Source organism: Perca flavescens, chromosome 2 (assembly GCF_004354835.1).
Source record: "Perca flavescens isolate YP-PL-M2 chromosome 2, PFLA_1.0, whole genome shotgun sequence".
NCBI lineage: Eukaryota > Metazoa > Chordata > Actinopteri > Perciformes > Percidae > Perca > Perca flavescens.
The window spans coordinates 16,402,025-16,423,919 of record NC_041332.1 but is presented as its reverse complement, the minus strand read 5'-3'; the positions used below and the strand labels follow the sequence as shown (position 1 = coordinate 16,423,919).

Genomic DNA, 21,895 nt, shown 5'->3' with positions numbered 1-21,895 from the left:
GTCCAGAGTGTGGTGATCAGTGGGAAAAAATGTAGCTCCAGGCGGATCAGTAGTTTTGTTTTTCTTAAACCAATGAAAGAATAAACGGAAATACCGTTTCTGTCTTGAACTGAAGAATAAAGAAACACATGAATGAAGACACATGACACGTGCTCGGTTTCATTTCTTACCTTGAAATATCTTTTAGTAAAGGAATGCCACTGTACTTCTGTCATTCATTGATTTAAGAGGCCACACGACTATTTCTGCTTGGAAAACATTAGGACAACCTCACTTGTACCAAAAAGACTTTGATTTTATTCAATTTTTTTTCTGCTTCACACATTACGACACTAGTTACAAAGACACACGTAACCTGAGTGCTCTTAACATATTACTGCCAACAATGGTCACTTAGCATGTTGTTCCACTCTGAAGGCCAGAGTCCTGTAAAGGGCCGGCTAATATACATCCCTACTTTTCAATCCCAAGCTTCACCTAAACAAATAATGAGCTTGTTATTCACGGTGGACACATCAGCCCGATAACAGCAAACCTATTTCAGTCACAGATTATATCAGAGATCTTCCACTGTAAGGCCTAATCTTATTTTTCACAGAGAACAAAATCTTCTCATGATAACAAGTTGTATTTTGAACATAAGAATTAGAAGAATTCACGATGACGGTCCCAATACGTATACATTTTGAACAAACAAAATTACTATATTTATGTTCCAAACACCTTCTCAAAACCCTGTTTGTCCACCACGCGTCCAAAATTAATGGAGAAATACAACGTCTCTGGACAGCTGTATCTCTTTAGTTTCAATATGGTCTCATTTACAGAGTCTCCTGTATCCCCAATGGTCATAACATCTGACACAGGCATGTAGATGTCATGGCGCCTGCCCCAGAAAGTGAGGTGGGACACTTTGAGCGTGGTCTGGGACGGGTCCAGGTACATCATCCCCACAACCCTCCTGAAGAAGTGACTGGCAGTGTACAGCATGACACCAGCGAACAGCGCTATCCCAGTTGTGTAGCTGACAAGAAAGAAGGGGATGTCTCCTTGGAAGTAGAGGAGGTACACTGGGGGCAAGATGACCACGGTGATTGCAGTTTGGAGCAGTTTGAGCCTGGACAACGCTCTGAGGAGCTTAATGTGTGGCAGGGTGTAAATCATGGTGTACTTCTGTGTGGACAAGTCAGAGTACCTGACCAGGGCTGTGGTTTTAGGTATAAGGGGTCCATGGAAGCTCTGCTGGATGGCTGTGTGACCTGTTGATTGAGGGTGCACACCATCGGGTATCCGACCTGTAAGTAGACACGATCCTCTAGTATAGGACAGGATGTGGGAGGTTAACCTGCGCAGCAGCACTGACCTGATCTGTAATTAAATAACAGATACATGTGACACTTCACTACAGCCAAAACAATGTGGATTAATGAATTGGTCGATTGAAATGTATCTGGAAAAACTTAAATTGTTAATTGTTGTCATTTTTTAAGCAAAAATCAATTACATCCCTGGTTTCAGTATGTCAAATATGAATATTTGCTGTTTTTCTTAATCTTCTATGACAGTAAACTAGGGATGGGCGATATGGAGAAAATCCAATATCACAATATTTTTTACCAAATACCTCGATATCGATATTGCGACGATATTGTAGGGTTGACAATGAGATTTGTGATAAATAATCATCACTAATGTTAACTAAGTGGGTAAAGGCAAATAAAGAAGAGTTAGAACAGTCTGGTAAGTTCAGAAAATTACATAACTTAACTGTAATGCAACTTGTAAAACCAGGAAAAGACTAAACATTAAAGAACAGCTGATTAAGCAACAAAAAAAATGTCAGCAGATTAATTAATAGCAAAAGTAAATTAAAACTTTACACTTAATTATACAAAGTAATGCAATACAGTAACAAAATGTACATAAATTGCAGGGCTATTGGATTGGATTACATTTATACAGGTTGCTCTTATTTTGGCCACCCTATGGATAATAAGCATCATCATGGCTGCAGTTGCACATTGTGTGATGCTGTTGTGTAACAATTTTTCAATTCAGGTTCGGTACCCAAGAAGATATCCTCCTTGCAGCCAGTTGAATAAAAACTATGAGTAAATTTAAATGAGCAATAAAGCATATGCCCACAGCAGACAGAACTAACAAAAAACAACTAGTGTTGGACCAGAGTTGGACAAATTAGATACACACTGAGCTGTCAAAGTCAAAGCAGCAGTTAGCTTCTAGGCTAAAATTCAACTTTCACATTATTTTCTCATGTCTTTCAAAACACTGAAAGCAATGTAAGAGTTTGAGAGAGAAAGAGACTCACCATGACAGACGACCGGCTAAATAGGAAACAGAAACACAAATCTTCTTTTTAGAAATAAGAGACATACCAAAGGCAACACTTTAAGAGAAATGACGTACCCACTCTGACCCGGATATAATCACCAACCGTGTTATGTTTATGTTATGTTTGCTCATGTGTACCCCCTTGCGGGAAAGTCATAAATTTTCACTTTAGATACATTTAATTGATATTTTATTAAAATCTCACCTGAACCTAAACCTACATTTTTTATTCGAAACATCACACAGATAAGAGTACAGTGTGAGCTAATATATATTCCTCAAAAGAACTCGAGACATTAGTGTTATCTATTTTTGTTATGTTATGTAGCTAAGATATTGTGATTCTGATCCACAGTCCACACTCCATACCAGCTGGTGGCGGTTATGCACCAAATCGTTGTTTGCCAACCGCCAATACACCTCATGGAAGAAGAAAAATGAAGAACTGAAAATAGACAGCTTGCTGTTTATGTCAATGGCTGTTTCTGGTCAACTGTAAAACCAGTTACAGGTTTTTGTCTTTTAGTTGTTTTATTGATCGGTTTAAGTAGCTAATGTGGTGACTTAGCTAGCTAGACGGAGCATGACCTTATCTCAGATAAGGCGTTTGAAGAAAGTAAACTTAGAACGGGTAGCTAACGTTAGCTAACCTTAAACGGCGCTTTTGCTAACGTTAGCAGGTTAACGTTACCAGGACAACAATGCTGCAGATGGGAGATGAAGTCACCCTGTACTCGGTCGTCTTCGTGGTCGTCCTGCTGGGGACCCGGAGCCCGGTTTGGACCACCGTCCTCACCGCCTCCCTCTACCTCTTTCTTGCCATGTTCCGTTTCCCCCAGGTACCGACCAGCCGAGCCCGGCAGGTGCTGCACCCAGCCAAGGGCGTGTCAGTGGTCGCTCACCGGGGCGGTGGGCACGACGCACCGGAGAACACGATAGTCTCCATTCGGGAGGTGAGAAGGAGACAGGAGGGAGTTTGAGGGCTAAAGTTAACATCCCAGGCTGGGATGGTTCGTACTCACAGCCTCCCATAGCGTGTGTTACCAATGGTTAAAAGGAGCACACCACTAGCTAGCTAGATGCTGAAATGTACTATCTTCATCCTCGACTGAATTGAAAAATATTGCAAATTTGCCATATCTCTGTAAAATGGCAGGCAGTAACATCAGGATTTACCCCACCATCAGGACATAATGTCCCATTTAACAACACTGGTGACCCACATAGTTCCATCAGAATTCAGCAGCCCTACAGATGCATTACAGCTGCATATATTATCCACACTGCTTTTCATTCAACTGTTGTATCCATAGCAGGCAAGTAGTGTATGTGACTGTTTCACAGTTGAATTAATGGTCCGACTGTATTTTTAAAGGAACACGCCGACTTAGTGGGAATTTACCTTATTCACTGTAACCCCCAGAGAAAGACAAGTCGATACATACCCTTCTCATCTCCGTGCGTGCTGTAACGCTGCCTGACGGCTCCAGCATTAGCTTAGCCCAGCACAGATCCTGCAGGTAACTGGTTCCAACTAGCCTACTGCTCCCAATTGTGACAAAAGTGACAAAATGACGCTAACATCTTCCTATTTACATGTTTTGATTTGTTGAGTCACAGCGTGTACAAAAAACAACGGAACATGAGACACAGCCATCTTCTAACAGTAAACAAACCTGGAACTATATTCTCAGACAGGCTTGCTGCGAGTATATCACTCCGCCCAAGTACTATATTCTTCCGCCTGAGAATATAGTTCCCGGTTTGTTTACAGTTAGAAGACGGCTGTGTCTCATGTTACGTTGTTTTTGTACACGCCAGACTTATAAATCACAACATGTAAATAGGAACATGTTGGCGTTATTTTGTCACTTATTCGGAGCAGTAGGATTGCTGGAACCATTCACCTGCATGTTCTGTGCTGGCCTGATGCCGCTGGAGCCGTCAGACAGCCTTACAGCACGCACAGAGATGAGAAGGGTATGTATGGACTTGTCTAACTCTGGGGGTTACGGTGAATAAGCTAAATTCCCAATAAGTCGGCGTGTTCCTTTAAAGCCTCTGAAATTAGTTTCAAATAATGTGTACTGAACAGGGTGTTTTTAATTTGAAAACCTAATTTTAAACGTGTCTATGCTCTCCAATGAAAAACTACATAATGGAGGCTGTATTTTAATTGTTCATTGTTCCTTATAGGACAGCATACACCAGTATAAACCCAGTATATCTACAGTATATATGTTTAATATAAAGTCAAAGTCTGTGAGGTTAAAGTTAGGGTTTAGTCTGAGTTTTAACTTTTTAAATGAAGATTTTGACAGATTTCTGGCCAGGACCAGAAGAAGAAGAACCCCTCTGAAATATTTAGCTTTAAATCCATCTGTCCTGCTTTAGGCCAGTAAGAATGGGGCGACAGGCGTGGAGTTGGACCTGGAGTTCTCAGCAGACGGCGTTCCAATACTGATGCACGATGAGACTGTGGACCGGACCACTAACGGTTCGGGACCACTCAGTCAGATGACACTGTCCGATTTGGGGAGACTGGATGCAGCTGCTAAACATCGACTCAAGTAAGAAATGGGTGTATAGGTAGGTCACCTGGTAGAACGTGCACCCCTTGTACACAGGCATAGCCCATTGACGCAGCGGCCCCAGGTTCAATTCCAAGCTGCGGCCCTTTGCTGCATGTCATTCCCCCTCTCTCTCCCCCTCATGTCTAAGCTGTCCTATCAAATAAACGCCTAAAATCTCAAGTAAGAAAGAAGGATATAGCTAGGAATGCATATACAGTACAATCATGCAGACAGATGGGCAGACCAGACATTAAACATTTTCTTTTTAGGAATTTGTTTTGCAGCTGATGCTTTCGATTTAGGATGACATAGGTTTTTAGAGTGTGCATGTACAGTTGAAATGTCATTTAAATAAGAGGCTGTATGCAATATCAGAAGTGTGCTGTCTGTAAATACATGTAAGACAAATAACCCACAGGTTTCTAAAAGCAGCTTACTTCAGAACAAACAAAAGAAAATAAATGTAAAACAATCTCTTTAACTTAAACTTTCAGAATGGCAATTAGTTTTACAGCAAAGCATAAAATATATGAAAACACATAGACATACAGTAAAGTAAAGGGGAGCCGTCCTGAATACAAGTGGGCTAGAAGTCCAACAACAGTAGACCATATCACCTGATAAATGATAATATGGATATCGCAGGACATTTTACATGGGATGAGAAATCTTTGTAATTTGTCTTAAAAATTACAGGAGGGAGGATATTTTGTTACCCCAAGAAAGTGAGGTTCCATGAGTCATGCGTAGCACCGAAGCATGATATAATATTATGTCAATAACGATACCAGAATAATAAACTACACATAACTATAAGCTTTATGAATGTTGGCAATTGGCTACTGTAGACAATTTACCTAATGCCCCTAAGTTACATAAATACTTAATGGCACAGGAGCATGAAGTCTGTACAAATGTTTTACATGTATGATTTGTAATATTATTACATAGGGGCCCTATTATTACATATTACCCAGCCTTACAGATGAAACATGTGTCCTATCTAAATATAGTGTCAGACAGATGCTAGGAGCCTTTATATACAGAGATTCATGAACATTATCACATGCATTTCATCATAATCCAGGCATGGAAAAGTTAGGTGTATCTCTGATCAAAGTTGAGTGTAATGTTTCCCCTGTAGACCGTAAATTAGTTTAAAAAAAGCATGACATGCACATGAGCCTGAGATCGCACTTAAACATTTGTTTCCTTCATCACCAGGGACAAGTTTGTTGGAGAGAAGATCCCAACTCTTGACGAGGCGGTGGAGGAATGTATCAAGCTGCAGCTCACCATCTATTTTGATGTCAAAGGTCATCCAGATGAGGTGCAACCAACAAAACTAACAAACAAAACAAGAGTTAATGATGTGCAATCTGTCTGTCATACTTGTTGATTCAGTTGATTTGTACCTAGTCAATCAGCATTGCATGATGAAGAGAACATGCTGCTATTGTGATTATGACGGTCCAAAGCTAGCTTTTACTGTGCCCTTGGTCCATCGGTGTACTTTCCTTACTCGGCACATTCTTCGATGAGTAAGAAATGCAGAGCTGCAGTTGTCGTTGTCTTAGGCCGTAAAATTCTTGAGTTTCACAGCAGTGCATCTACACATACCAAATGGTTGGACAGGAACACACACAATGATTTTAAGCCACACACAGCTAAACAGCTGACTGTCCTACAATAACCGTGTGTTTCTCCTCTCCTCCCAGGCAGCTGCAGCCCTCAAAGAATTGTATAAAAAACACCCAGTCCTCTACAACAGCAGCATTGTCTGCTCTTTCGAGCCCAGAGTTATCTACAAGGTAGGAGACGGCTATTTGAAGTTTGTTGGAAGTGAGTGTTTGGTAGTGTACTGTACCTGAACAAAGTCAGATGTGCGGTGTTTGACAGTCAGACTGCTGTGGAACCAAAGGGGACAGTTATTAGATGAGACTGTGGACATTTTAATTGGGGAACCAGCCTGCACACATTGCTGCAAACCCCTCCAAATGAAATGGGTTGTTCTGGTCCAATCCTTCCCATGTTGCCTGCATATATTGCCTATATTATAGCAGGGTTTGACCATAAGCAAAATGTCATGTTTTCAGTGGTTGAGCAAAAAAACATAAATTACATATATATTTTGTACAGTTGGTATAAACATGTCTATCGTGTTATAACCACATAAAAAAAAAAAGAGAGACCAAAAGTATTTGGAACAGAACAGGCCGGCGATTTGTGTCACTTTTCTCTCACAACTGTCTCATAGTTAACATACTCTTACTGATTAAATAAGCAAAAATATTGGCTTATGTCCCTGTCTTGTATTGCATTGCCGTTGTTTCTATCACATTGCTAACATTCACCATTATTTAATCTGTCTCGGATCCACTCTGGCCCAGATGAGACAGAGCGACCCAGAAGTGGTCACAGCATTGACCCACCGGCCATGGAGCCTGAGTCGGTTAGGAGATGGCGTCCCGCGTTTCTCATCGCTATGGAAACACAATTGGATGACACTAATGGACATGGTGTTTGACTGGGCGCACCATCACGTGCTGTGGAAGCTGTGTGGCATCTCAGCCTTCCTCATTCAGAAGAACTTTGTCTCCGTGTGAGTTGAGACCATACAGTCATATTCTCTCATCATAAGACTGAGACTAAAGTTTGCTTAACAAAACTGAAATTCCTGTTTTGAACCACTCAGGAAGAACATTACTAATTATTTAAATAAGAGTAACTGAATAACTGTGTTTGCGTGTGCTGTCTGCAGGGACTATGTGCAGTACTGGGCCCAGAGGGGAGTGGAAGTGGTAGCCTGGACAGTCAACACAAAAGTGGAGAAAGAGTACTACCAGGAGCTGCTGCAAGTCAACTACATCACAGACAGCCTTGTGGAAGACTGTGAACCCCATTACTGAGACACACATGAACCCAGCACAGGATGTGTTCCCACATATAGTCATTAAAAACATCAAATCCATATGAAAGGCCTTTTCACTGTCTACTTGTCACCCATAATGTGGCCTCAGGTAAGAGAACACATGCCACTCCTATTCCCATGCACTATGTATTATTGCGAATGTGTGTAGGATTATTTGAGGCAATCAAAGTGACCAGACTGGTTGCTATACCTAATAACAAGAGGCATGACACGCCGTCTATAGACATTTTGGCAATAAGTGTCTATAATAGACCTTAATCAAATGTACTGTATTCACCAACTCAGGACTGTAGTTATATTTGTTTTCTTTTTAATTCTGTCTGTCTTACTGTCTTACGAGACCTACAATATATGTATATTGTATCATACTGTCTGCTTTTTACTCTGTAAAGGCGATTAGGTCTGGCATAAACCACCTAGAAATGACTTTGGTCACTCAAAAAAAAAAAGAATATTACATATTTAGAACTAATATGATTAAAAATGTTATATATTTGACATAGGTGCATATGGAACTGAAATGTAGAATAGATGGATACAGATAGTGCATCAGGTGCTAATTTATTGTTCTTTTGGTTCTGAAAAGGAGCTATGGCTGCTCGAAGTACCGTCCACCAAATAAACTAATAACACTAACAATGTCTCATTGTTGCATTTAGGTGTGGAAGCCAGTGAGCCAGCATCTGAAATATCAGATGAACTGGACTGGAAAACCTAAATGAAATGCAGCCATTGTTAATTGCTGGTATCTGTGTTTGACCAAAGGTAAATTCACCATCAGAAAGGTTTTCAGACTTGACAGTGCTCTGAAATATATAGATAAGACTGCTAGATTAATTCAATTTATAAACTCTTTGACTCAAATTCTCTTCAAATTAACCTCCTCTGCATTTTGTTTGATTTAATCTAAGCAGACTTAACAATTTAAGAATCAAAGGAAAAAGTAAAAGGCTTATTTCACTGTTAAAAGCAGAAAGAATCAAATCATGAAGATTTGATTTTATATAATTGAATGCTTTGTGGTGATGCAGAGTAGGCGGTAGAGTGGACATACTGTGTGTATAAAATGCTGTGGATTGGGTGTCCGGGTAGCTCTGTTGGTAGTACTTGCGCCTAAAACTAGAGGTTTACTCCTCAACACAGCAGCCGCGGGTTCGACTCCAACCTTACATAACCCAGATGAGTGTAAAAAAACAAAACATGTAACATACAGTATACAAAGGCTATTTGACATACATAAACAGAGATTGTAAACACAAAGAATATAAAACATATAAAGACAGGGTCACCAAATGGGTCCCTAAAGACCAGTTGTTTCAGCTGACATTCTGCAGCTATGCAGGACTGAAATTCAGGCCTGTTGTCAGGGGGGTTCAAAGTGTACAGATGACCAAGGCCCAGGGGCAGTCCATGCAAAGGTCTATGGTGTTGGAGAGCGTGGAGGAGGGGCCCAATTTGGAAAATTGTGTCCCCTTGTGTATAATTTCTGACGGTGGGCCTGCTGAAATGATTCAGTAGATCACCACTAAAACTGATTCTGTTAGGAGCATTCATAACGTGTCAGAAATCCAGACACCTCTGTGACCCTTCTGGCCTGAGCTGTTAATTCAGTTTTGTTCATCTTAATTGTCAGAGTGTCGAGTGCCAAGCTTACGTAGTGTGGGCTGTTGATGATTAGCCTCGTGGCCTGGAGTCTCAGGTGATTGACCCAGATAGTACAGATGAATGGGGGGGGTGAGTGGGAGATGTAGTGTTGAATATCACCCTGGATAAGCCTGTCTGAGCCGCTTCTTGTCCCGGCTGATCTTCAGTTACTAAACACGGACTGTCAGCTCACATCGTGGAGTCACTCAGGTGATTTCCACTTGAAAGACAAAGGTTACCTGTGATAATTCTTAGAAAAAAAAGAAATACTTGTAGTATAAGTTGGTGTGTCACACCATGCATGCTGTCAGTCCTTAGAAATATATGTTAAATGGTACATTCTCATCAGGCTCTCTTGGTTATTATTAATTCATTATAACATTTGCAAACTGGAAAAAGGGGCAGTTTTATTTAACTTTTTGTCATTACTGTCAACACTTGTATCTGTCTGCGCGTTCGGATTAATAGGTGAAAGGTGATCGCTCCCGCACGAGGGGCGTGCAGCGACGTCACTGAGGGGGGTTGCCCCGCTCCGTAAAGCAGTCCCACAACAGATTAACAGAAGCAACGAGAGCGGAAATAAAGAGACTAACTTCAAAGTAAAAGCCACACAAAAAAGTAGGATATTCTAAATAACTTTAAAATCCTAGCAAAATACTGTCGTTTTGCATGTTTAAATTATATCTGTGTCTTATAAATAACTACATTTGATGTCACACTTCACATTTACCCAAAACAAACACACACACACACACAAATACCCAAGAATATACTGTATATTTTTACTCATTAATAAGCCATACAGAAAGCATTGGTTTCATTTGCCCAGGTCTTGGAACATCTAACCCTAATATAATGACAAATAAAAAAAATAAAAAAAAGATCATTGAAAAAAAACAAATCACTCTAGATACTTCATGTTTTGATTGTACCTACTGCCTGCTGAACAAATATAAAAAACTAACTAGTTGTATAGTATATAGAATAGTAAAAAATAAAATGCAGCACTAACTCACTCCCTATCCTACTCCCTATCGATTTTTAAAGAAAATCCCAATTTTTCCAGTCCATGTGCGCTGTATTTGTATTTACAGGGTGTCAAATAGCACACAAATGAATCCCAGTCTTCTCAATGATAGTAGCACAATGTGCGTTATAATATCGAACATTACGAGTCCTCTAAAGACTGGACGCATTCAATGTTTTAAGTGGTGCTTGGTGATGTGAAATACAAGTTGTCAACCAAATTTTATCTTGAAAACTCTGACCGGAAATTCAGCTCCTTATTGTCGCTTGTTTGACGGTGGGCCAAGCACTGTAGCTTTCCGTCCTAATGAAAATAGCAAAGTGTGCACACTGTGCAGTGTCCTTGTATTCTGTCAGAGAGCGGAGGTGTCGCAGTCAGTAGCCTACCGGAGAGAGGGTAAAGTGCCCGGCCTGGAGTGCCACTGTCATCGGACGTCAGGAACCAGAAAGTCCCGTCCTTCTGACTGACTGATCCCCCGGCTTGTGGAGCCGCTTTCTCCTTGGATGACCTACACGCAACCTCTCACAGGAGCAGCGGAACGTCGCTTCGTAGCCTACAGCTGAACACCTGCTGGTTAGGAGGCGCAGCGGGCTGCGTGTTATACAACTCCCAACCAGGCAAAAAAAAAAAAAAAAAAAAAAAAAAAAAAAAGAGTCTCTTGCAAGCGTCAGGCCGACTCTGGAGCAGCTGGGGAACGAAATAAGACGCGTCGCGAATTTCTTTTCCAACATCGTGGCTGCGTCAGGAGGAGCGGACAGCGGACTAAAAAGTTGGGAGTTGACAGTCAATGTGCGCACCTGATACGTAAGAAGACAAAGACCGGTCCTTTTAAACACAGACACTACAGAATACCTTGGCGTTCACATGATGTACACAATCACCAGAGGTCCCAGCAAACTTGTTACACAACGGAGGACAGGTCAGTGAATGGATGTCGTTATCTAAAAGCATGATGTAACATCACATCAGATCGCTTTTTGGTCCATGAGGGAGGTTTTGGGGGCACTGCAGTGCAATAGTTAAAATGGTTCAGAGTTCACACGCAGCGTTTACAGGTAAACCTGTGCAGAGCATGGAAACAATTAAACTTGACTTTTGTCTCAAAAGGTCCCACGCAACAAATCGAGAGCAAATTCAGCGACTTGAAGCTCAAGCCGACGTCTTGGCTCTCATCAAAGTAAGTAGCTGCTCGAAGTCTTGTTTTAGATTATACATTTTTCTTTGCAAGAATGTTTATGCCGGCTGTTTGAGTATTCAACACGTGCGCCGTGAGTGCGGTCATGTAACACGTCGGTGACTTGGGTAACGTCTGCATCCATTATCGGACACTTAACCAGCCTTCCTGTGCTGCTGGGAAATACCAGCAACACCCCCAGAAAGATATGCTCACTTGCCATTTAATAGTTGCACCTATCTAAAACCGATTAAGTCTATTACAGCAGCAATACTTCACTTATGGAAATTAGTTGGACAAATTATTAGAAACACATCTCAGTGTAATGCAGTACAATTCAACAGCACCTCAAACGGCATACTCTAAAATAAACACAAAGTGGAATCCACGCCTCTTAAATAGTTTCTAACAAGTTTGCTTGATGTACCTAAAACACTGGCAACTAAGTGCATTTCCAGTACAGTAGCTACTTGAGGTAAATTTGAAAGCAGGAAAAGTATCAACTGCTTTTTATAACTTAAGCAGTAAACTTAACTATCAGGATCAATTAAAGTAAGGGCTTCTAGATTGACATTCTAGGATAAAGAAAGTAGTATCTGGTCACTTAGTGTTTTTTTTTTAACCTTTATTTATCCAGGTAAGTCGATTGAGAACGAATTCTCATTTGCAACGACGACCTGATCACATTCACACCTGGAAGCTGCCCAGTACAACCACAGTCTGATCTGCTGGCCAGTGAGCATCTCCACTGGAGCAGTTGAGGTTAAGGGCCTTGCTCAAGGGCACCTCAGTGGTGGTAATGAGGAAGGGACAATCGCTGCTCTTTCACTTTCCCCACCCAGCTTTTATCCTGCCAGTCTGGGGATTGAACCGGCGACATCCCGGTCCCAAGCTCGCTTCTCTAACCTTTAGCACCACTGCCCACTTAAGCACAAATTGACAACAAAGCAAAGTGAAAAAAACAAAAGTGAAAACTTAGCAATGTCTTTCTGTAATCAAATCAGTGTTTTTTGAACTCCCCGCTGATGATAGACTGTGAGATACGGTTTAAATCTCTGAAAAAGCTTTGAGTAATGTTTGTTAATACCAAGAATGTATCTTTAATGAACCTCTAGACGCTAAATGTGAGGTTTAAAGCATCACTTAATGGTGTCAACACAAAGCATCCTGTAGGTCAACCATGACGTTTTAAATGAACTGGCAACCAGCATAATATTTTCCCTCACTAATACTATGAGATTTAACTCTTGTGTTTTGTTGTAATGCAGGCTGCCCTAGTCCCCAAGCTAATATATTTCTTTATTTATCTCGGTCTGATCTCTGCAGCTCTCCGCCCCCAAAGATCGTGTTCAATCGTCTGAACGGGAAGCGCTACCACGGTGCAGCCACACAGAAGACCGCCAGCCCGGCAGAGGGATTCACTCCTGCACATGAAGAGAACGTCCGATTTGTGTATGAAGGTGAGGGCCGCGGGATCAGTAGATGAGAATACAGCCTAGAAAATCTGCTTAGAAATATAGGAAATATTGAATCGGATAGAACAACACAATGTAATTTTGCTAAATAAAACACATTGCATTCATTATCAATTTTACTTGTTTTAATTTGCAACAAATTGTGTATCTAAATACAATACACCATTTTCTATTGGCTCTTAAGGCAAAAATGTGGACAGTCATCTTCGCAACATTAATTGGTAATGTGACAAGGGCTGGGAAGATGTTTTCACAGAACCGTATAAAAATAAAGAACAATACACAATAGACTAGATAAAAAGAAAAGCTCGCTGTACACAGTTTTTTAGATAAAAAGAAACGGAGCAGAAATAAAGTGCAATACACAATTTATTTCTTACAGCAACAAGTGCTCTACAGGGAGTTCAATATGTTTCTATTCTATTTTGCACGGCTACATGTAAACGTGAATATTAGTGGACTTTTCACTTTATTCAGCCATGTAAACTGCTTAGTCGGAATATCGTCTTTTTGAGAATAAGTGCAAAAAACGGAATATTATGTGCATGTGAATGTAGTCATTGTCTCTAATTATTTTTTTTTACTCCTTTACAACAACATCCTGACTGAGAAGCTGCACTGTAACAAGGCTGGTTGGTGACTTTGGGTTCACAAATTGACCCATTTTAAAAATGTCAAAAATAAAGGGTGCCTGACAACGGGCCTTTTCAATTAGAGCTGGAACAAACAGAAAATAAGTTATTTCAGTCATTTAAAAAAAAAAAAAAAAAACAGAGAGAAGAAAAAGAAATTGCTGGTTCCAGCTGTTCAAAAGTGAGGATTTGCTGCTGCTTTTTGTCATATATAATATGTGGTGGTGATGGTGCGGTGGATATGACACATGCCTTTTGGTGTGGGAGACCAGGGTTCAATTCCCACTGCAATACATCAACAAATGTGTCCCTGAGCAAGAAACTTAACCCCTAGTTGCTCCAGAGGCGTGCGACCTCTTATATATAGCAATTGTAAGTTGCTTTGGATAAAAGCGTCCGCTAAATGACATGTTATGTAATAATAGTTTAGTCAAACAACTCACGTTTGAAATGTTTATTATAACAGCAGAACATTGTGTTTGGCGGCCAGACTCCTTGTGATGATAAAGGAGCTTTATTTTTTTATTTTAATTGTTTATTTAGATAGGGACAGTGCATATTAATGGACATCAGTACACGTACACAATGTGTAAATATGCTAGAGTTAGCACCATAGCTAGTTTTCATCTATTGTCCCCAGGCAGATAAAACATAAAAACAGTAACAAGCCTGCAACACCTCTCATAATTTGAGAGGCAAGACAAACACTAACAACAGCAGTCCAGACAAAATACAACAAAACATGTAAATGTCACACATAATGAAATGTGTGAGGCAGTTAAAAGTGAGTGCAGCTTTGGTTTTCTAAAAGCCAGATTTTTAAATGAGTTTTAAAATTTAAGTATGTACCCTCTGGCCGGTAGCCTCGTGAGACCGTCCTGATCTCGCAAGCTCCAGTTTTCCACTCGCAGATCAGTCTGGCGTCTTGAGGCAGAGACTGGGCCAATCAGCGTTGGTTTTGAGGTGGGTTAGGTGGTGATAGACCGATGGTTTATCCAATCAGCTAACCAGTATTTTCAGACAGCGGTAGCCCTAATTCTGTTAGCCGCTCGCTAATGCTTTTTTTCTCTTGGATCCTTCTTTTGGAATATGGTCCGGGAACCTGAAATGGTGCCTTTTATTCCTAAATTCTCGTTACACAAACGGCAAATCTCCTTTAGCGACATGTTGCTTGCATGCTGAGCTAACGAGCTATGCTTTGCCTGCAGAAGCAGGGGCGGGCTTGTGGTTGTATTTTCATAACGCTTCGTGGATCTGATTGGTTGATTTGGCCCGTCTATCACCAACATAGGTGATAAACAGATGGTTCATCAAATCAGCTAACCAGTATTTCCGCCCCTTCCCAAAAGTTCTCCAACGGAAAGTTCCCAGATGGATATGCCGAGCAAATGCGAAGCAATCCATCTGGCGGAGTCAGGTTATCTGGCCGGAGGCTGCAGGTGGATGCTGGGCTGGTGGTGGGGCTAACAGCGGGCAGCGATACAGGTGCAGGACAGCGGCAGCATTGGCAAGGTGGAGATGGGGAAATTGTGCAGCTTAAATAGACCGCCAAATTGAGGGTTGTGTGTTTGGTAAATGATACGGGGAGTGAGGTGTGTGTGTGTGTGTGTGTGTGTGTGTGGCTGTGTGTGTGTGTGTGTGGCTGTGTGTGTGTGGCTGTGTGTGGCTGTGTGGCTGTGTGGCTGGAGTTGGCTGCCTGAACTCGCTCGCAGCCGTCACACCATTTAGCATATAAGAATATTTTTGTTTTTGACAGTTGGTCGAACAAAATAAACAATTTTATAGAAAAACTATGAATCGATTAACAAATGTATGGATTATTATTTATTGATAATAAAAACAATTGTTAGTTGCAGCCCTATTTTTCAATTTTCAGCAGCCAGGATATGTCTGTATAAAATAAAATGGAAGCAGTGCATTACGATACAGCCAGTCAGTCAGATGGGTTGTGAAAAATAGGAGATGGCTAGTAACACTTTACACAGAGGTACCCACAATGTTGACAAGTTCTTAGTAGCTAGCACTATGTTCTTATCTTCACATTATCTACTGTATATTCTTTGATTGCTTTGAACCACTCGTTAATTGATTAAAGCTACATTGTGTAAGAATTTCTCCCATCTAGCAGTGAAATTGTATATGACAACCAACTGAATATTACTTTTCTAGCTCTTCCTCCTACGGTGGCCGAACCCTAAATTAGCTCTCTCCATCGTTCACATGCAGCTGTTCTAGCCACTCCAATATTAAGTTTGGTCTTGTTGCTTTGCCTGTCGCGTTGTCATTTTAATTCTCTTTTTCGCTTCCCTTGCATTCGTCACGGTGCCAATAGGTGTAAGAGGGCGAAATGCGGAGGGATGGGCCTCTTTGGCTAACGTATTTTAAAGATGGAGGCGCTACGTGGCGGCCATCATTCGAGCAAGTCACTCGTATGTATTCTGAATGATTCTGAATGGCAGATTCTACTCTTACGAGAATACTTTGATTAGTTGGAAGTAATTGCACATGAATGAGCACATGTTTGTGAATGAACAAAGGGGTTTTCACTAAGAATGAACTCCAAAAAATTACACAATGTAGGTTTAATGTACATTCATTAGTTTCTTACTAAGTCCTTGGTATCTTCCTAAGAAGTCAGAAGTTTTGCAGTAACTCAAACCCCATTTCTGTGCACATTTTGGTACAATGTAGACATGTTTTGTTTACAGCCTATTAACTACATATATATATATATATATATATATATATATATATATATATATATATATATATATATATATATATATATATATATATAAACCTCATTTGTAAACTGTGAGTTAATAGGCTGTAAACAAAACATGTCTACATTGTACCAAAATGTGCACAGAAATGGGGTTTGAGTATATATATATATATATATATATATATATATATATATATATATATATATATATATATATATATATATATATATATTGTTTTTGATAACTCTGCAAACCCTTGGTGTTCTCTCAATGAGCTTCATGAGGTAGTCACCTGAAATGGTTTTCACTTCACAGGTGTGCTTTGTCAGGGTTAATTAGTGGAAGTTTTTCCCTTATTAATAAAAAAGCAAAGGGTGGCTACTTTGAAGAATCTAAAATATAAGATATATATATATATATATATACAACGGCCTCACAAAATTAAAGAAATGTGGCACGATTGCAAGAATTCCACAAACTGTCAACAGACGAACTTCATTAAAACCCAACAATGATTAAACATCCCGGCTGTGCACCACTCACCCCGTCTTTAAGTTTACCCAGCATGCCTCAGTGCTGGCCAATACTTCATGCCCTGGTGGAAATGAATGACTTGCAGAGCTGACTCAGCATGAACTAGTTATCTGTGTTACTGTTGGACTGCTGCCAGTACGGACTGCTTTGTGGCGTCCTTTTGTGACCTTTTTGTGAATTTTGTGCCTTTCGCACCTAACGAAAAAACCCTCCGGCACATTCCGTCGAGTTGTTTTAAGATGGGAAAACCTGATGGGTTTCACTCCAGCTGAACATGACGACCCCCTTAAACCCCTTACACGGAGCCGAAACCTTGAGGCTTATCGCAGGGTGAAGACCTTCACCCACAGCAAATAAAACACACGCCACAGACCAGTTTAGCCTTCTCACAACTATTTACATTATCTTATAAATGGACAGAGTCAAAGTCAGCTGCTATGCAGTGGAAGCTTTCTTTGGTGATGTCTCGGAAGTGTCGGGGCCAAGTTCAGAAATGTTGTAGAAAATAAGAAAACTGAATTAGTTTGGATAGCCGTTTAAATAAAAGCCTGCATGGAGGTAGCAATTAAAATCCGATTCCTGTTGAAGTATGCATTGCAGTTAATTCAGCGTGTATATATATATATATATATATATATATATATATATATATATATATTTTTTTTTTTTTTTTTTTTTTTTGCTTGCAGCGTGGCAGGAGGTGGAGCAGAAGATGGGAGACGGGGAAGGTGGGGAGTCAACTGCCAGCCAGGGGCCCGTTCAGTACGCTGAGAAGACTCCCAGTGCTGCGATGAAGAGTAAGTACCTGCTATCTCCACTTTTACACAGGGATCACTTTGTTTAAAGTGCAGTTCCCATCCATTCACCTGCTGAAAGTAAGTCTTCAAAGAATACGACAACAAAGTAAATCCGCCTTCATCGAATTTTGATCTCACTACTCCGTTTTATGGCATCCAAACAGATTACCTCCTTCCTGCTTTCTATAACCCCCTGAACTTTGAACCAGTAATCCTGCCAAGTTTTCATCCTTTCTGGTTATTGAAAGACCAGAGGGAAAAAAATGAATGGCTGCTTTCATCTGTTTCAGTGTTTTTTTGGCTTTATCCGTAGCCACTGCCAGAAGTTGACTGTTGTAATAGTCCGCTTTAATTTTTAACTCTTATTTGGTTATTGAGAACTGGCTGTTCCCAGATAAACCAGGCCTGACTGCTGATGGTAGCGTGTCTGCTCCGGTTCCTTCTGTGGCTCGCTGCCCTCAAAGGTTATGACCAAGGGGGGTACGCGAGCATCCGCAAAGCGTACCTCCTATGGAGACGTTTTGATGCTAACAAGCCATCGCCTCCCGTTAGCATTCCATTAACTGCCATTCATTTTGGCGTCACTTTGATAGCGAATAACTTTACATCTGAAGCGTTTAAAGACCGTTGTTGGTCCATTGTTTATTTCTAAAGAAACTCGACATAATGTATAAAAGGCTCCATTACCTTGTATCTCACGTTATGGCTCCGTAGCAGCCGTTTTTGTAAAAATAGGCTAACTATTGTGTCATAACCACGCAACTTTCTGTCGCATAATAGAGGAATTACCGTATAGTACAGGAGAAGCTCGCAGGCAGTTTCGACTTACATGAGCTGTTTAACCGTTGTTTTTTCCTTTGAGTCACCGGGACCCGAAGGACAAAACGAGGGTTAATACAGCACCTTAGTGCTTGTTTGTACAGCATTTTGGTCAGCTTAAACTGTGTTTTAAATGTGCTCTAGAAATAAACTTTACTTATTACTTTACAAGAGAAAGGGTTTAGAGCGCAATTCTCAACAAAGTAAACGGAAGTACATAACCCTTGTGTTGTCCTTCGGGTCACTGGGACCCAAAGTCCTTCTCCATGTCTTCTCCAAACTTCTCCCACACCCGCTGCTTTGCCTCTTTCACGGCAGAGGCTGCAGCCCTTCGGGCCCTTCGGTACCCTGCAACTGCCTCCGGAGTCCTCTGGGATAACATATCCCGGAAAGACTCCTTCTTCAGTCGGACGGCTTCCCTGACCGCCGGTGTCCACCACGGTGTTCGTGGGTTACCGCCCCTTGAGGCACCTAAGACCCTAAGACCACAGCTCCTCGCCGCAGCTTCAGCAATGGAAACTTTGAACATTGTCCACTCGGGTTCAATGCCCCCAGCCTCCACAGGGATGCACGAAAAGCTCCGCCGGAGGTGTGAGTTGAAAGTCTGTCGGACAGGGGCCTCCTCCAGACGTTCCCAATTTACCCGCACTACACGTTTGGGCTTACCAGGTCTGTCCAGAGTCTTCCCCCACCCCCTGACCCAACTCACCACCAGATGGTGATCGGTTGACAGCTCTGCCCCTCTCTTCACCCGAGTGTCCAAAACATACGGCCTCAGATCAGATGAAACGATTATGGCCTAGGGTGCTCTGGTACCAGGTACACTTATGAGCATCCCTATGTTCAAACATGGTGTTCGTTATAGACAATCCATGACTAGCACAGAAGTCCAACAACAAACAACCACTCTGGTTTAGATCAGGGAGGCCGTTCCTCCCAATCACGCCTCTCCAGGTGTCTCCATCATTGCCCACGTGTGCGTTGAAGTCCCCCAGCAGAACAATGGAGTCCCCCACTGGAGCCCCATGCAGGACTCCAGTCAAGGTCTCCAAGAAGGCCGAATACTCCAAACTCCTGTTTGGTGCATATGCACAAACAACAGTCAGAGTTTTCCCCACAACCCGCAGGCGTGGGAAGCGACCCTCTCGTCCACACCGGGTAAACTCCAACGCAGCGGCGCTCAGCCGGGGCTTGTGAGTATCCCCACACCCGCCCGCGCCTCACACCCTGGGCAACTCCGAGAAGAAAAGAGTCCAACCCCTATCCAGGAGTATGGTTCCAGAACCAAGACTGTCCGTAGAGGTAAGCCCCACCAGATCTAACCGGTTGCGCTCCACCTCCCGCACCAGTTCCGGCTCCTTCCCCCACAGAGAGGTGACGTTCCACGTCCCCAGAGCCAGCGTCTGCCGCCCGGGTCTGGTCCGTCGAGGCCCCTGACCTTCACTGCCACCCATGTGGCATCGCACCCGACCCCAACGGTTCCTCCCACAGGTGGTGGGCCCATGGGCTGGAGAGATGGGAGCCACATAGCTTGTTCGGGCTGTGCCCGGCCAGGCTCCGTGGCAAATCCGGCCACCAGGCGCTCACCGACGGGCCCGCCGTCTGGGCCTGGCTCCAGACGGGGGCCCCGGGCTTCCTCCGGGCAGGGTCACTCCATCTCTGCCTTGCTTATTCATTGGGGTTTTTGAACCATTCTTTGTCTGGCCCCTTACCTGAGACCACTTTGCCTTGGGAGACCCTACCAGGAGCACAAAGCTCCAGACAACACAGCCCTCAGGTTCACAGAGACACACAAACCTCTCCACCACGATAAGGTGATGGTTCACGGACATGTAAACATGGTACCTGCTAAACATCACCGTGTTAGCATCATAATTGCAAGCATGTTAGCATGCTGACTTTAGCATTTAGCTCAAAGCCCTGCCTAACAGAGCTGCTAGCATGGCTGTAGACTGTCTTGTTTAAATTAATATAAATGTCCAGTTTAATTTTTTGGATGAGATTGAAACACAGAATAAAAACAATAGTAACAGTTGTAATAAGTAACTCAGTATAGGAATTCACTTCCATACTTGGTTGCACAGATCATCCATTGTTTTTTTCTAAAATGAACTTGACTTTGGTATCCATGTGACAAAATGAATAATTAATGAACAAAATGAATCAATCATAGAACATGGATTATGCTTTAATTTCGTGTCCCCTCTTTGTTTCTGTACAGACTTTGTGCCCATCGACCTGGAGGAGTGGTGGGCTCAGCGCTTCCTTGCCAACATTGCCAACCTGTCCTGACCGGCTGAGGCTTTGAGGCGGGACAGGAAGCACGGCGCCGATGCTCCGTCGTGAGGGCATCACGAGGGTGGAGAGGCGAGGCGAGCAAGTCTCCGGTATCTGTGGTGAAAAAGGGTCGTGCGTAATTAGGAATCTGATTTGATGCCCTGTGCTTCATGCTGCTGTAGACGCAACAACAGTGACCTAACTGAACTGTGACAGCGCCGACTCGAGGTTGTGCTGTTGTGAAGGACCCGTCTCTCTCTCTCTCTCTTGACGTATCTGATAGAAGTTGGGAGAACCCTGCATTCTTTCTCAAGTGTTCTCGGGCTGTATGTACGTCTTGGCTGATCTTTGGATATAAATCTATTGAAGAGCAAAAAAAGTAAAATGTTTTTCAAAAATGTCTTCATGATTGAATTTGTTATTAGGACACATTCTTTTTCCATGAAACCTGACTTGATTGAAGCGTATTTAGTATTTATTCAATAGGATTATTTTTATACATAAGGTGACAGAGCGTGTGTAAAATCGAGACAAGACTCTGAAATTATTGTTTAATCAAAAAGAACTAATTGTGAACATGGACCACAGCAACATTTACCTTTTTTCTGTTTTAATTTTCACAGAAAGGTTCATAATGCAACATTTAAAACAATACTTAAATTACAAAACCGGTCCTGAAGAAACATTTGTATTGTACATAGTTTAAAAGAACATGTTTAAACCTAAAGTTTACTCGAGTGCCAGCTGCCAACAACCACACGTTACTACTGGCCTCCTCAGACAAATGTTCAAAGCACTTTAAAAGGTGCCCTGCCACACATATTTCATTACTTTGTGGTGATGTCAGAAGTTCTACCATGCACTCTAACATTTTTGTGGAAAAAATGCCTTGGTTACCTTGTTTCAAGCCATTCTTATAGTTTGGTATAGAAA

General features: G+C 41.9%; 3 protein-coding genes across 4 annotated transcripts; 2 read left to right on the top strand and 1 right to left on the bottom strand.

Annotated features, from left to right (window-relative positions):
* Positions 1 to 274: 274 nt before the first annotated feature.
* Positions 275 to 2,469, bottom strand: tmem186 (transmembrane protein 186). Of its 2 annotated transcripts, none has more exons than XM_028566286.1 (2): positions 2,330 to 2,469; positions 275 to 1,295 (listed from the first exon to the last, which is right to left on the bottom strand). In XM_028566286.1, exon 2 carries the CDS (start codon positions 1,162 to 1,164, stop codon positions 709 to 711), a length of 456 nt encoding a protein of 151 aa, XP_028422087.1. In that variant the 5' UTR covers positions 1,165 to 1,295; positions 2,330 to 2,469; the 3' UTR covers positions 275 to 708. The 2 variants fall into 2 exon arrangements, with proteins under 2 accessions (XP_028422087.1, XP_028422079.1); XM_028566278.1 differs by having other exon boundaries at positions 275 to 1,368; positions 2,330 to 2,468.
* Positions 2,470 to 2,520: 51 nt separating this feature from the next.
* Positions 2,521 to 8,505, top strand: gde1 (glycerophosphodiester phosphodiesterase 1). The gene is made up of 6 exons (XM_028566268.1): positions 2,521 to 3,305; positions 4,747 to 4,922; positions 6,150 to 6,255; positions 6,644 to 6,736; positions 7,316 to 7,527; positions 7,687 to 8,505. Exons 1-6 carry the CDS (start codon positions 3,054 to 3,056, stop codon positions 7,832 to 7,834), a joined length of 987 nt encoding a protein of 328 aa, XP_028422069.1. The 5' UTR covers positions 2,521 to 3,053; the 3' UTR covers positions 7,835 to 8,505.
* Positions 8,506 to 10,760: 2,255 nt separating this feature from the next.
* mcrip2 (MAPK regulated corepressor interacting protein 2) lies at positions 10,761 to 21,360 on the top strand. The gene is made up of 5 exons (XM_028567648.1): positions 10,761 to 11,447; positions 11,636 to 11,705; positions 13,029 to 13,162; positions 17,759 to 17,866; positions 20,907 to 21,360. Exons 1-5 carry the CDS (start codon positions 11,393 to 11,395, stop codon positions 20,975 to 20,977), a joined length of 438 nt encoding a protein of 145 aa, XP_028423449.1. The 5' UTR covers positions 10,761 to 11,392; the 3' UTR covers positions 20,978 to 21,360.
* The last annotated feature ends 535 nt before the right edge of the window (positions 21,361 to 21,895 follow it).